This window comes from Erpetoichthys calabaricus, chromosome 11 (genome assembly GCF_900747795.2).
Source record: "Erpetoichthys calabaricus chromosome 11, fErpCal1.3, whole genome shotgun sequence".
Taxonomy (NCBI): Eukaryota; Metazoa; Chordata; class Cladistia; order Polypteriformes; family Polypteridae; genus Erpetoichthys; species Erpetoichthys calabaricus.
The window spans coordinates 74,967,200-74,982,096 of NC_041404.2; the positions used below are offsets into that span (position 1 = coordinate 74,967,200).

At 39.3% G+C, this 14,897-nt stretch overlaps 1 protein-coding gene across 4 annotated transcripts in view; it reads left to right on the forward strand.

Annotated features, from left to right (window-relative positions):
• The window catches only part of LOC114661328 (voltage-dependent L-type calcium channel subunit alpha-1D-like), a 232,888-nt gene that overhangs the window by 184,077 nt on the left and 33,914 nt on the right, over positions 1–14,897 (forward strand). For all 4 annotated transcript variants that reach the window (XM_051933786.1, XM_051933787.1, XM_051933788.1 and 1 more), the window contains exons 35-39: positions 4,484–4,643; positions 6,665–6,792; positions 7,091–7,187; positions 7,280–7,382; positions 7,793–7,894. In XM_051933786.1, the coding sequence (XP_051789746.1) occupies positions 4,484–4,643; positions 6,665–6,792; positions 7,091–7,187; positions 7,280–7,382; positions 7,793–7,894 (590 nt within the window). The remainder of the gene's footprint in view (positions 1–4,483; positions 4,644–6,664; positions 6,793–7,090; positions 7,188–7,279; positions 7,383–7,792; positions 7,895–14,897) is intronic.

The following is a 14,897-nucleotide window of genomic DNA, read 5'->3' on the forward strand; positions in this document are numbered from 1 at the left end:
TATTGTAATTTGGAATACATGCATTTCATGTGTGTTCCGTGTCTACAAAGATCTGTGTAAGTGTAGGATGACACGAAATACAAGGCAAGAAATGCTGAACACATACCTAAAACAGAAACTTTTTCCATGTTATACTAATAATGACATGAACTGTATAATGTGTGAAGACTTTAGTCCAAATATCAAATAAACACGTGAACTACAATTTTGACGTGATGACCCATTATTAGCTCCATGTGAAATGATTAATAAAATGGTATTCTAACTGTGGCTGTATCTGAATTTGCATTTATTTGGGCTAATGTGGAGACCAGTTTCTTTTACAAACTGAAGGGTTTTTCTGCTCATGTTCCAAATTTTCCTTCCATATAGACAAGAAGATGTATACAGTATTCTCCACTACATTGCTTGATCATGATGTATATCAGATTTTGCAAAGTCATCAGGTGTCCCAGAAAGGTCCAAAAGAAGAAGATAATATTTCCTTTGACTACTAAGTGTGCTAAAGACATTTTATTTAGAAGCTTCGCCTTACTGGTAGAAATGCGTTGGACTTATACTAGATTTTTAGTAAGGTCACTCGTCTGCCTTTACCATTGGAATGACGCTGAACTGAGAAAGCTGGTTGAGTTTTCTGAAGTCGTTAAAAAAAAAGCATCAAGAATGTTCAAATTTGTGTTATGTGTGATTAGCTTGGAGCTTGAACTCTCTTTTGATGATTTTTAAAATTCTTTTAAATGCTTCTACTCTTGCCTTATTTGCCTCAGGAATCCTGTGAGGGATTACCACATACCACTAATCCTAAATTGGTGTGAATATCATGTGAAATGAGCTGTGTTAAAGCTGGTTTACCATTCACTATATCCTTAAAGTTAGGCTGTGACCCACTTATATTTTTAGTTTTTTCAAGAATTCTCTCATTAACCCAGTTAACACTCTAGTCTCTGAATCATTAAGAGTCCAGGAGTATAATGTATTGGTATAATAAATCTATTTTTCCACTTATCAGGCTGCTAAACAGTACAGTTTGCTTAAACTTTCTCTTTCTTTTCATTAATCTCATATGACACTTGTCATGGAGCTGCCAGCATTGACTGGAAGTTTATTGGTGACTAGAAACATACTGTAACTCTATCCCCATAAGTCAAACTCACAGTCTAATGTCCTGCAGTTATTGTATATAACCGTTGCAGCCTGAAAAAGATAGCTCTTAAATGTTAATTAACAAAAGAATTAATGTTCAAGTCTGTCTTACAGTTAGAGCATGCAATGTAATAATGTTCCTATGTGAGCGTACCCGTCCTCCAAAATCTCTCTTGTATTGTCTAGGAGAGCTCTCGGTTGTCTCTGTTGAGAAAAGGTCTTCTTCTTTCAGCTGTACCTGTTAGGGGTTGCCACAGTGTATCATCTTCTTCAATATCTTTCTGTCCTCTGCATCTTGTTCTGTTACACCCATCATCTGCATGTCCTCTCTAACCACATCCACAAACCTTCTCTTAGGCCTTCCTCTTTTCCTCTTGCCTGGCAGCTCTATCCTTAATATCCTTCTCCCAATATACTCAGCATTCTCTCCTCTGCACGTGTCCAATCCAATGCAATCTCGCCTCTCTGATTTTGTCTTCCAACCGTTTCCTCCTTCCTCTTTCCAGATGTCACGCCAAGCACCCTTCTTGCTGTCACCCTTACTACATCTGCTGTAGTTTCCCAGCTGTCTGGTAACTCTTCACTGCCACCCAGTGCCTGTCTCACCTCCTCCCTAAACTCAACCTTGCAGTCTTCCTTTTTCAACTTCCACCATTTGATCCTTGGCTCTGCCCTCACTCTCTTCCTCTTCTTGATCTCCAATGTCATCCTACAGATCACCATCCTATGCTGCTTAACTACACTTTCCCATGCCACCACTTTGCAGTCTTCAATCTCCTTCAGATCAGCTCTTCTGCATAGGATGTAATCTACCAGTGTGCATCTTTCTCCACTCTTGTACATAACCCTATGTTCCTCCCTCTTCTTAAAAAATACGTATTCACCACAGCCATGTCCATCCTTTTGGCAAAATCCACTATCCTCTGACCTTCTTCATTGCTGTTCTTGACACCATACCTACCCATCACCTCCTTGTCTCCACTGTTCCCTTCACCAACATGCCCATTGAAATCCGCTCCAATCACCATTTTCTGTCCCTTGGGTACACTGTTCATCACTTCATCCAACTCACTCCAAAAATCTTCTTTCTCACCCATTGCACAACCAACTTGCGGAGCATATGCACTAACAACATTCATTATCACACCTCCAATTTCCAGCTTCATAATCATTACTCTGCTGGACACTCTTTTCACCTCAAAACACTCTTGACATACTGTTCCTTCAGAATGACTCCTACTCCATTTCTCCTCCCATCCATACCATGATAGAACAATTTGAATCCACCTCCGATCCACCTGGCCTTACTCCCCTTCCATTTAGTCTCTTGCACGCACAATATATCAACCTTCCTTCTCTTCATCATATCTGCTAACTCTCTCCCCTTACCAGTCATACTGCCAACATTCAAAGTTGACATTTTTTCTGAAGTGGTGAAAAATAATCAATAATCTGTAATTATAATATTACTGTTATTTTCACTTTCAACAGCTTTTTAAACATGCTGTTTATGCTGTTCACTGGTATAATAATTACCTTTTTGAAACAAGCAGGAGCTATATATTTTCTTTGCAAAATACTAAAGATGTCACTGAATATGTCAGCTAATCGCTTGATGCAGGTTTTAAAAGTATGCCCTGAATTTCCTTACAGAGCAGACACCTTATGAACATTAATAAAGCCATGGTTTCAACATTGATTACATTTTGCCTCTAGGTCTACCTGTTTTTAATTTTTGTTTTTTTTCTGATCTTTTCTCTAAATTACAAAAAAATGTTCTTATCATTATTGTCATCTTAATGCTCTGCTCTTATTATGGCTTTTCTTTCATTTATTTAACAGCCAATTCATATATAACTCAGACAATGTTTGAGGAGGCCAACATGACATGAAAGGCTACAATCTCACTGTTTGCAATGGATGTCCTGCCTCCAGGGCAGGGTTCGCTATTGAATATGGATATGGGACCATACAGGAGTATGAACAGAATACAGTAATCCCTCGCTATATCGCGCTTCGACTTTCGCGGCTTCACTCTATCGCGGATTTTATATGTAAACATATTTAAATATATATCGCAGATTTTTTGCTGGTTCACGGATTTCTGCGGACAATGGGTCTTTTAATTTCTGGTACATGCTTCCTCAGTTGGTTTGCCCAGTTGATTTCATTCAAGGGACGCTATTGGCAGATGGCTGAGAAGCTACCCAACCAGAGCGCGTATTACGTATTAAATAAAACTCCTCAAATATATTGTGAGCACGGGGGCTGTTCGCACCCCTAGAGGATACGGCCGCTCCTCAATATACGCTGAAAGATTACCTTCACATTGCTCTCTTTCTTGCTGGGCTTACATATGGCTGATTTGTCAAGTGATATGCTTCCAGCACGGTGCTTCGCATACTTAAAAGATCAAACAGCACGTATTGATGTTTGATTGTTTGCTTTCTTGCTCTGACATTCTCTGCTCCTGACGGAGGGGGTGTGAGCAGGGGAGCTGTTTGCACCTCTAGACAATACGGACGCTCGTCTAAAAATGCTGAAAGATTACCTTCACGTTGCTCCATTCTGTGCAGCTGCTTTATCAAGCGACATGCTTCCTGCATGGTGCTTCGCCTACTTAAAAGCTCGAAGGGCATGTATTGATTTTTGATTGTTTGTTTTTCTCTGTCTCTCTCTCTCTCTCTCTCTGACATTCTCTGCTCCTAACGGAGGGGGTGTGAGCAGAGGGGCTGTTCGCACACTGACCTAGAGGATACGAACGCTCCTCTAAAAATGCTGAAAGACTACCTTTACATTGTACCGGTGGTGCTTTGCATACTTAAAAGCCAAACAGCCCTATTGATTTTTGTTTGCTTTTATCTCTCTCTGTCTCTGACATTCACTGCTCCTGATGCGCACTCCTTTGAAGAGGAAGATATGTTTGCATTCTTTTAATTGTGAGACGGAACTGTCATCTCTGTCTTGTCATGGAGCACAGTTTAAACTTTTCAAAAAGAGACAAATCTTTGTTTGCAGTATTTGAATAAAGTTCCTGTCTCTCTACAACCTCCTGTGTTTCTGTGACCCAAGCATGACAATATAAAAATAACCATATAAACATATGGTTTCTACTTCGTGGATTTTCACCTTTCACGGGGGGTTCTGGAAAGCAACCCCCGTGATCGAGGAGGGATTACTGTATTTGCCATGCATGTCTAAATTTATTTCAGGAAGTTAAAAAATAATCTTTAATATGTCATTCACTTGTTTATGTGTGTGGTGAAACACAAACTAAATAATTAATAAACCCTACAATTTTCAGTAAAGCATTCCATATTATATTTTTTTATTTTACCAGGTGTGCAACAGGAGAGGCCTGGCAAGAAATCATGCTGGCTAGCCTTCCTGGAAAGCGCTGTGATCCAGAGTCAGACTTTGGCCCTGGAGAAGAATTCTCGTGTGGGAGTAACTTTGCTATAATCTACTTTATCAGCTTCTTTATGCTATGTGCCTTTTTGGTATGTATTAAATTATGGTTATATCCCACTAGGTTCTTAGTGAAATCAACATTTTATATGTTTAATGACCAGCAGGGGCTATTCTTGAATGCATCTTTACATCATCTATTCGTAACTGACTGACAAAAGGGTTGGCTATACATTGTCCAAGCAAAGGATCTGAAAATAGGAGGTGAATGTTTCAGGGCATCTTTGTCAAGCTTACAGGCAGTAATATACTTCCATTCTGGGCAAAAACATCAATCTTTATGTAGGTATGATTGCTGGAATATTTACAGCAGAACACAGAAATATGGAAGTTATTTCTACAGTATAATAATATGTATAGAATATTTTTCACAGCGGGGAGATTTAAGCATAGCTTTTGGGTTTCTAGTGTTGTTACATGGGGAGCTATTAGTAGTATATGAGGTGGGTGGATGTTGGATGTAAACACAGACTGGTGAAGGAGGCTTTAGCTTTTTAGGATTGGGTAGGAAAGTACTACAATTTGGCATCCATTTTTAGTGACATTGTGGGCATCATGTATGTGCCTCTGTTTGCATGCCTGTGTGTGTGTGTGTGTGTGCGTGTGCGTGTGCGTGTGCGTGTGTGTGTGTGTGTGTGTGTGTGTGGATGGTAGGGTAGGCAGTAGATTTATTATTGGCTAGAGGAGTTGGGGAGTTTAGGAAGGAAGGAGAGTTTGTGGAGAAGGGTAAAGGAATGGGGTGCAAGGCTGAACTGAAAAGGGTTGGTAAATGGCTGAGCAATCAGTATGCCTATCTCATGCATAAACCAGCTCGGATTAGAGTTGAGAGGAACAGGGCGGTGGTGCCCACCTGGGCTGGCAATAACAAGCAGATTTAGTGGACATGAGACGTTTCTCACAGCACCATAGAATCATTAAATTTAACCTGACCACCACTGAAATCCTCTCCAAATACGGGTTCTCTGTGCCCCCGAAAAGAAAAGCAGGTTTGAAGCCATCTTCCTCAACCTGCCTCTGCAAATCCTTTTCAAGAAACAGCATTTTGTCACCTGGAGGTATATGAAAGCCACCACAGTGGAGAGGTGCAACAGAACTTTAAATCCTAAAATGTGGAGGTATTTATCCACCTTGAATATGTTTTGCTACGCAGGTGTTTCCCCACCTACTTCTGTATCCACCACCTGCCTGCCTTCAAAGGCAGGACTTCCACTAGAAGCCAGTATCCTTTAGGAGGAGGAGGCAGAACAAGGAGCAGTGATATGCATACCCTCATATGTTCCTCATACATCCATCAGTCCAAACAGAGCACCTATCACTTTTAGAATGCTTGACTCTGATTGGCTGAACGACTTTTTGGCATAATATACTCATATAACTACTGGTATTACTGTATTTCTTTTGCTGTGTATATGGCAACCACTTTCATAATTTTTCACCTAATACTACATTACACTATACAGTCTCTACTTTTTGCACTGTTGTGACTGGGTGGTTTAAAATGGTTTTATAATATAATAGATTGTGTAAGTTACCTATTGTTACTCCTAATGCCTATAGCTATTTAAAAAGAATTACATTAATGTTTTAGTTCTTTTAAGGCCACTTACAGCCTCAGCCACTCAACTAGGAAAACAGTACTCTAAGTTTAAAAAGTATACTTTGAGTTTTGCAACTTCAAAAGTAGAGACATTGAACTCTGAAAATTTTTCAACTATATTTAGAGATTCTGAGTTTTTTGAAGATGGAAAAGAAGTAGCTGAATTGAATGTACTAATGATTACAGAAACTAAGTTATAAAGAGGCAGCATGGTACCTGTGTGGACAAGCTCTGTACTTGAGCTCAGAGAAAAGAATGCCATTTCTAACTATCTTGAAGTAAAGATGACATGAATAGAAGTGTAAGGTTTTCTAGTGCTGTTTTAATTAATATACTTAATGGTGGAAGTTGTTTTAAATAGAGAAAGCAATGATTTCAAGCACATACAGTTTGGTACTGATAATTATTATACAAGTAATTTCAAGACCATAGTGCTGAGTCTTCTGTTTTTTCCAGATTATTAATTTGTTTGTTGCTGTCATTATGGACAACTTTGACTATCTGACAAGGGACTGGTCGATTCTTGGGCCACATCACTTGGATGAGTTTAAGAGGATCTGGTCAGAATATGACCCTGAAGCAACGTAATTATTCCTTCTAAGTAACTGATTTCTGAGATCTGGTTCACATAAAGTTTTTCTTATTAGTCCTTTTCTAGATAGTTATATTTTACTTAATATTTACTTACATATACAATATTTATTTACAAATACAACATATGTAGCTATTTATTTTAGTATATTTTTTCTGTTTTTTGAAACCATTTTGACAATATTCCAGTAAGTTATTTTAATTTAAAGTACAGTATTTTGCTAAAGACAAAGTAACTTTCAAAATGTATGTAGAATATGGGCTGAAAAGTATTTGAATTGTGTTTTTTAGAGGTCGCATCAAACACCTTGATGTAGTAGCTCTGTTGCGCAGAATTCAACCACCTCTTGGTTTTGGTAAGCTGTGTCCGCACAGAGTTGCCTGCAAGGTAAATCCTTTGATGATCCAATAGATATAGATTCTAAAGCTGAAAATATGTAAATGCTAACATTGTTTTCTTTTTTTAATTGCTTCTTGTAGAGGCTTGTGGCTATGAACATGCCCCTGAACAGTGATGGGACAGTAACCTTCAATGCCACACTGTTTGCCTTGGTTCGTACAGCACTGAAGATAAAAACAGATGGTGAGTTTATGACCATTTTGTCCTGGCCTCTTGTGTCTTTTCTTTTACTTTTTCTGTCTACTCAAAGTTAATATTCACTCGCCTATCATCATCCTCTCACATTTATACACTCCTTTAGTCTGTCTAATTCACACTGTATTTGCAGTATCTCTATATGCTGCTATATTTCTATTGCTACCATTGTGTCTCTTATTTCTCATCCTACTTATTTTTGCATTTCTGTGTTTTATGTTCTATGCTTTGCTTTCCAGTTTTTCTATATATATATATCTTCATAGTCCTCATTATTTTTTGTGTGATCTTTATGGTCTCTTATAAACTTTTCCCACACTGCCTTCTCTTACATGCTTATACTAGAATGAGTAATTTTTTGTTACTTCAGCAAGTGTGTCCACTCTTACTGTATGCAGGCAACCCTGAGGAAGCCAATGAGGAACTGAGGGTTGTCATTAGGAAGATCTGGAAACGAATGAAGCCAAAGATTTTGGATGAGGTCATTCCACCTCGTGAGGGTAAGTACTTTTTGCATAATTTTCCTGTGCTATCTTGGATTATTTTTAACTGCTGCTAACCCTGTCACTACAATGAACTTGCATTTACAAGAAGTTGCTTTGTCTCTTTCTTACTTGCTCAATTTTCAAGTGTCCCATCAAAGCACCCCCTTCTTATCTACTGTTCATTTCTCTCTGTCTATCTCTGTCTGTCTCTGCCTCACTCTTTTCATTTTACTCTTATAAAACTTACATCAACCTTGCTGTCTCCTGTGAATCTTTTCCACAACTTACTTCCCAACTTTATAGCCTTAGTTGGCTCAAGAATCTATTCTCGAATTACTTCAAAGTTAATATCAGACCTTATTTGGAAACACAGATACCAGTACTTGTACCCTAGCTGCTCATTGACCTGGGTCAAAATGCTTCCATTCGTGAATCATGTGCTGCCCCTATAGTGTATATACCATATTTTTTGCTCCATAAGATGCACCTGACCATAGACACACCTACGTTTAGAGGAGGAAAACAGAAAAATATTCTGAACCAAATGGTGTACTAATATGTTTAATAAAATATAGCAGAATAATATTTCAACCATGTAAATTCAACAGCGGTATTAAGAAACATCATCACTGTCATTAACAAATAAGGAGAGACTTAAAGGTTCAAGGACTCTAGTTTTATGGAAACCCAAGAACTCCTCATCGCTAGTGTCAGAATTTATGAAGCTCAGTTGCTCACAATCACTTTGCAGGAGCACGTACCTATCATCACGTGGCATAACCTGTCCAAAGCCACCAGGGGACAAAGCACGTTTGGACCAATGCTCCCTGAAGTTATATCACCAGTCTAGTCCCATCTATATTTGTAATGCCACAAAGCCCTCCATCTCGTGTTTTGTTGTGGGTTTCCAGTTTGAAAAACGAGAATGCGGTGTAAGCACAGCCCTCGATTCAAAAAATTGCTCTGCATACCTGTTTGTCTCGTCTGACAGTAGCTGAAAGGCAGCTTCAGGAAAGAACAGCCTGAAGTAGTCCAGCGGCTGGTAATCTGTTGAGTCCAACAGCAAGCCATACTGTCTTGTGAAGTCCGGTAGCCAGTTTGGCTCCCACGGATCAATGTCTAGGTATTCCTCCCACACGAACCTTGCCATAGGTGCATCGGCTGCATGAATGTGCTCAGCTGGGGTGGCATCGGCTAGTGTCCCGATCAGCTGATGCCAGTTCCTCACTCTCTTGTTCGATCTCCTGATCACTCTCAACAAAATCAGATTCTGAAAAATCAGAGTCCGACTCAGTGATAATGCGCAAAACATCGTCTGCTGAGTATTTTGTTTTCTGCACTCGCTTCGCTTCCTCGTGAGATCGTGAGATGTCGATGCCATCTTGCCTTTGTTTACATTTGTTTACATTTTGCAACTCACTCACACGCAAGGATTAGATGCCGAGTCAATGAGGCTAACATTCCTCCAAGCACAGAGGGAATGCCTGTAACGTAACAGTGAGTTTTGTCACCCTCTACCCCTGGATGTCGACTTTTGTCAGGTAATACACATCATGGTCTGTGACGCAATATTCGCTCCATAAGACACACAGACATTTCCAACCTTCTTTTGGGGAAAAAAAGTGCGTCTTATGGTGCAAAAAATACGGTAACTCTGCCACCGCTCCAGTCCCCACCTCAAGTATCTTCCCTGACCTTGACCATAAACATCTGGTCTCAATTTCCCCAGCTAGGAACCCTCTGCTGCCACCTGTCTTTCTGGAGGTGTTCTGAAAACTTGTCATCCTCCATTACATCTCTCTCTGTTAGTAGCCCTTCTCCTGAAGTACAGATTTCAGTCAAAATACCATTTTTTTTTACTTTGCTTGGTGCTTCTGAAGGTTTCACTTTTAGTCGTCTAACAAATTATGGCTTCACAAACTGGCATACAGTGGTTCAGTGTCTCTTCCAGTGTTGTCCTCTTGTTTTCCTTGAGGTCTTCTTTGAGATTTTACTTTGCCCAGTGCCTTTCTGAATGGCGCCTTTTTTCTTGGCAGCCTCTCACCAGCATTGTACCCCTTTAACCTACTTAGCATTGCATTTTTGGCTTCAAAAGTGAAATTTGAATGACCTAAAATGGTGAAAAGGTAAGCAGTAAACTGCCAGAATTTTAAATTTAAAATTTAGGTTAACAAAAACTGAAAAAAGGAAAATATCAGAATATTATAAATGGTTCTTCTTCAGGGAACAACTAGTAGGTTACAACTTACAGATGTTCTGTAGCAATTAAAGTAAGTTAAGCATTGCAGGTTGAAGCAAACAATTTGCACAAATTGTCACAATATCATTTGATTACTTTAAAACATCTGTCTGTCTTAAAGCACAGTTGGAACAGACTATGTTTTTACACCCTCTGAAATACTACTTGGACAATATTCCAGGGATAATGGCAAGAAAACGGCAATTAACAAATGAAATGAAACAGAACATTATTACCCTTAGAAGTATAGGCCTTTCATTTAGCAAAAAAATCAATGTGTCCAACACAATCCAAAGGCAATTGGAACCTGGAAGAATCTCTGATAGGAAGAGATCTGGCAGACCCAAAGTCACAACCCAATCAGAAGGCGTGATAGGTGCCTCACAGCACAACAGCTTCAAGAATGATGAAGCTAAAAAAGGGAGGTGCATTCAGACGCACTCTTCTCGATGTTTCTTTTGTTATTTAATTGTTCTTTTAATTCTGCTATGGACGACTAGTGCAAATCGTTCTTATAGTCGCACGGAGTTGCTTAATACTGGACAAAGCTGTGAACATTTTTTTCGCAATTCTTTTAACTTCAGTAGTATCCTGATGGAGATATCCCAAATAATAACAACTCCTGATAAATCAGCCTACAGAGGGGAGGTGTAAAATCAGTTGAGATTGTGCTCAGTGAACAACCTATCCCTCAATACAGGGAAGACCAATGAGCTCATTATCGATTTCAGAAGATTATATGATGAGTATCATGCTCCAATCTACTTCAATAAGGTCAGGGTGGAGTGTGTATCAAGCTTTAGGTTCCTGGGGATATGGGAATATATATCACCAGGGACCTTTTGTAGACACCTAACACCATGGGACTGCTTAAGAAGGCACAGCAATGGCTGTTTTTCTTAATAATGTTGAAAAAATATGGCCTCCCTCGACAGATACTGCTGACCTACTACTGCTGCACCACAGAGAGTATTTTAACTCATTGTATTTGTGTGTGGTATCTCGGCTGCACAGCTGCTGATTGGAAGGTTGTAAAGTGGGTTGTGTCGAGAATGCAGAGGATCGTCGGGGTGCAGCGTCCAACCCTGGAGGACATCTATAGCACACACTGCCGTAGAAAAGACACCAGCATCGTCATGGATCCACTCACCCATGCCATTTTTAAAAGTTTGTTCTTGTATCGGAGCCTTACAAAGGGTCCATTTAGTAGCTTCGAACTGCAACTTTTCAAAGTGTGCAGCTCCCCTTCTTTTTTGTTTGCTGTGGTTTATAGACCTCCTGTAATTAATGATATATTTATTTCTAAATTCTCTGATCTCCTGGCTGATATCACCCTCTCCCATGACAAAGTACTTATTGTTGGTGATTTCAACATTCACGTTTGTTGTCAATCAAAACCTTTGGTTAATGAGTTTTTATCACTATTGGAATCATTTGATTTTATCCAGCATACAGTATTAATATGCCAACTCACTCTCTCGGTCACACCCTTGATCTTGTTCTTACACGTGATATTTCAGTTAATGATATTGATTTATGCAATGTTTCTTTTACTGATCACTTTTCTATAATGATGGATTTGAATATTACTGTAGATGTCCCTACTACTAATTGTGCTTCACGCTGCTCTCGCTTTTTAAATTCTTCTATTATAACTGACTTTAAAACCATATTCTCTAGTCTTGATGTGCATGTCCAGTATGATTGTATCGATGATTCTGTCTTAGAATTTAATTCTTCTTGTAAAACGGTATTAGACTCAATTGCTCCGCTCAAGACACGCTGTAATAAGGGAAGACCTGCTCCCTGACTAATTGAAACTACGTGATTGCTGCGCCGCGCCTGTCAAACTGCGTAACGGCGTTGGAAAAATGATGGTCTGATTGTTTTTTTAAACAGATTTTTAGGACTTCTCTATTCAAATTCCAGGTTGCAATTAAGAAATCTAAACATGATTTCTTCACTGATTTAGTTTCCCGTCATTCTAAAAATCCTAGGGTCTCATTTAATTCAATTAATGCGGCCATTCACACTCATTCTGTGATGGGATTAAATAGCACTGTTCTTTCATGTGAGTAATTTCTTTCATTCTTTGTCAGTAAAATTGATAAAAATTCGCTGTGGTATTGTTCCAGCTGACTATGAACTTCCTACTGTTAATCATGGTATTGTATTAGAATCTTTTGATCCTGTCTTACTTTCACAGCTAAAAAGAACTATTGACACCCTTAAACCAGCCCCCAGTCCTCTGGATATTGTACCACCACGCTTCTTAGTGGAAGCCTTTGATGTGTTGGGCCCATCTTTACTAGCCATTATCAATGATTTTATTAGTGTGGGGGTTGTGCCCTTATTTTGTAAACATGCTTCTGTGCGTCCTGGTCTAAAAAAGGCAGAATTAGATCCTGGAGTTTTAGCCAATTTTCGCCTGATTTCCCAATTGCCATTTCTGGCTAAAATATTAGAAAGAATTATTTATAATCAATTGGTTGATCACCTTAACTCCAATAATTTATTTTAGATCTACAAATCTGGCTTTAGGCAATATCATTGTGTTGAGACGGCCCTCCTTAAAGTATTCAATGACATCTCTATTATTACTGACTCGGGTGGCGCTGCGGTCATTGTCCTCCTCGACCTGACTGCTACCTTTGACACTATTGACCATGAGATATTGCTGTTATGGCTTGAACATCTTGTTGGGCTTAAAGGGGCTGCTCTTAACTGGTTCAGGTCATATCTAACTGGTAGACACTTTTCAGTGACTTTAAATTCCTTTTTTTCGTCTACTGCTCCTCTTACAGTAAATGTGGTGTTCCTCAGGGATCCATTTTGGGTCCTATCTTATTCTCCATATACCTTCACTCTATTGGAGCTATTTTTAGGAAATTTTACATTTCTTTTCACTGCTATGCTGATGATACACAGGTTTATATTCCCGTCTGCAACTCTGCAATAAATCAACTGCGCAACTGTCTTTCTGAATTAAGATCCTGGATGGCTAATAATTTTTTTGATCTGAATCAAAATAAAATGGAGGTGCTTATAGTGGGTCCATCAGCTAAAGCCCAAATTAGTCTTGGACTTCTCGGCACTTTCTGTGTCTTTTGCAAACCTCAAGTCTGCAATCTAGGTGTTATCTTTGACAGTAACCTCTCTTTTGAGAAACAAGTTAATTCTGTAGTCAAGAGTTGCTTTTTCCAGCTTCGTCTATTAGGTAAGATCAAGCCTTTTTTTATTTTCTAGGGATCTTGAGAAAGCTACTCATGCTTTTATCTTTTCTCGCCTTGATTACTGCAATTCGCTGTATTCTGGGATTAGGAAATCCCTGATACACAGGTTATAGTTGGTCCAGAATGCTGCCGCTCGCTTTCTGGTTGGGGCAAGAAAGTAAGACTCTGTTTCTCCAATATTAGCTTCTTTACACTGGCTGCCTGTCAGTTTTCGAATTTATTTTAAAATCATGTTGCTAGTTTTCAAATCTTTACATGGGCTTGCTCCTGCCTATTTATCTGAATTGTGTGTTTTACACCAGCCATCCAGAGTGCTTAGATCTTCTGGTCAGTTGTCTCTTGTTGTCCCTCATACCAAGTGTAAAACTAAGGGGGTCAGAGTATTTGCAGCTGCTGCTCCTCACCTGTGGAACTCTTTACCTCATTACATAAAGGAGTCGTCTACAATTGAATTGTTTAAAACAAGATTAAAGACTCATTTCTATTCAGTTGCATTCCGTGACCTTCAGTAATAATGATGGTTTCCTCATTGTGATTATATACCATTACTTCTATTTATTATTTATTTTATTTATGTTCATTTATTTTATTTCAATTTATGTTATTCATGTTAATTGTATGTTTTTCTTTAATTCTATTACTGTAAGGCACTTTGGCCACAGCATTCCGATGTTGTTTTAAATGTGCTAAATAAATAAAGTTGACATTGACATTGACATCGTCTATTTGAACTTCTCCTATCTGGAAAATGCTACAGTGCCTTTCATGCATGGACCTCAAGGCTCGGAGACACTTTCATCCTAAGAGCTATAAATGCACTCAATCAGTCCATTAAGTGCTCCTGTTAGAGCACTTTGCACTACAGTAATTCCTCGCTACTTCGCGGTTCACTTTTCGCGGATTCACGACTTCGCGAGTTTTTAAATACAAGTGATTGCCCGCCTATCGCGGAAGTTATGTTCCAGACCCATCAGCAACAGGAGAAAATCCGCGATATAGAAAGACCATATAAATAAACATTTTTATAGTTTAACCCCTTCACCGCCCTCTGCCGGATATATCCGGCACCGCTGTTTTAATGCTAACGCCATACTGCCGGAATTATCCGGCACATTTGCCTGTGGTTATATGAATGCCTGGCAAGTAGTATAACTGACGGTTTGGCGTGGGTATTATTACTACGTTGTATTTCGACAAGTCTGTGGTTGTTTTGGCCGGTCATGTGACGTGATTCGCATGTAACAGCTGTGAATATGGCGAAACGTAAACTGACTTCAAGTGAGGCTTTGCAGGCGATTTTGGACAGTTCTGATCATGATTGTAGCAGTTCTGAAGAAGATTTTAGTGACAGTGATGAGCAGCAACGTGCGCTGCATGATATTGTGAATGAAGACGCATCGGATGACGGCGCTGAGTGGGTGTATCCCCAGCATCTCAGCTGGGCTGCTGCCCGTGGTGAACTACCTTTTCTGCATTCGTTTGAGGGAACGTGTGGCTTTATTGTTGATGTAAACAATTACACTGCTGAGCAGTTTTATGAGCTGTT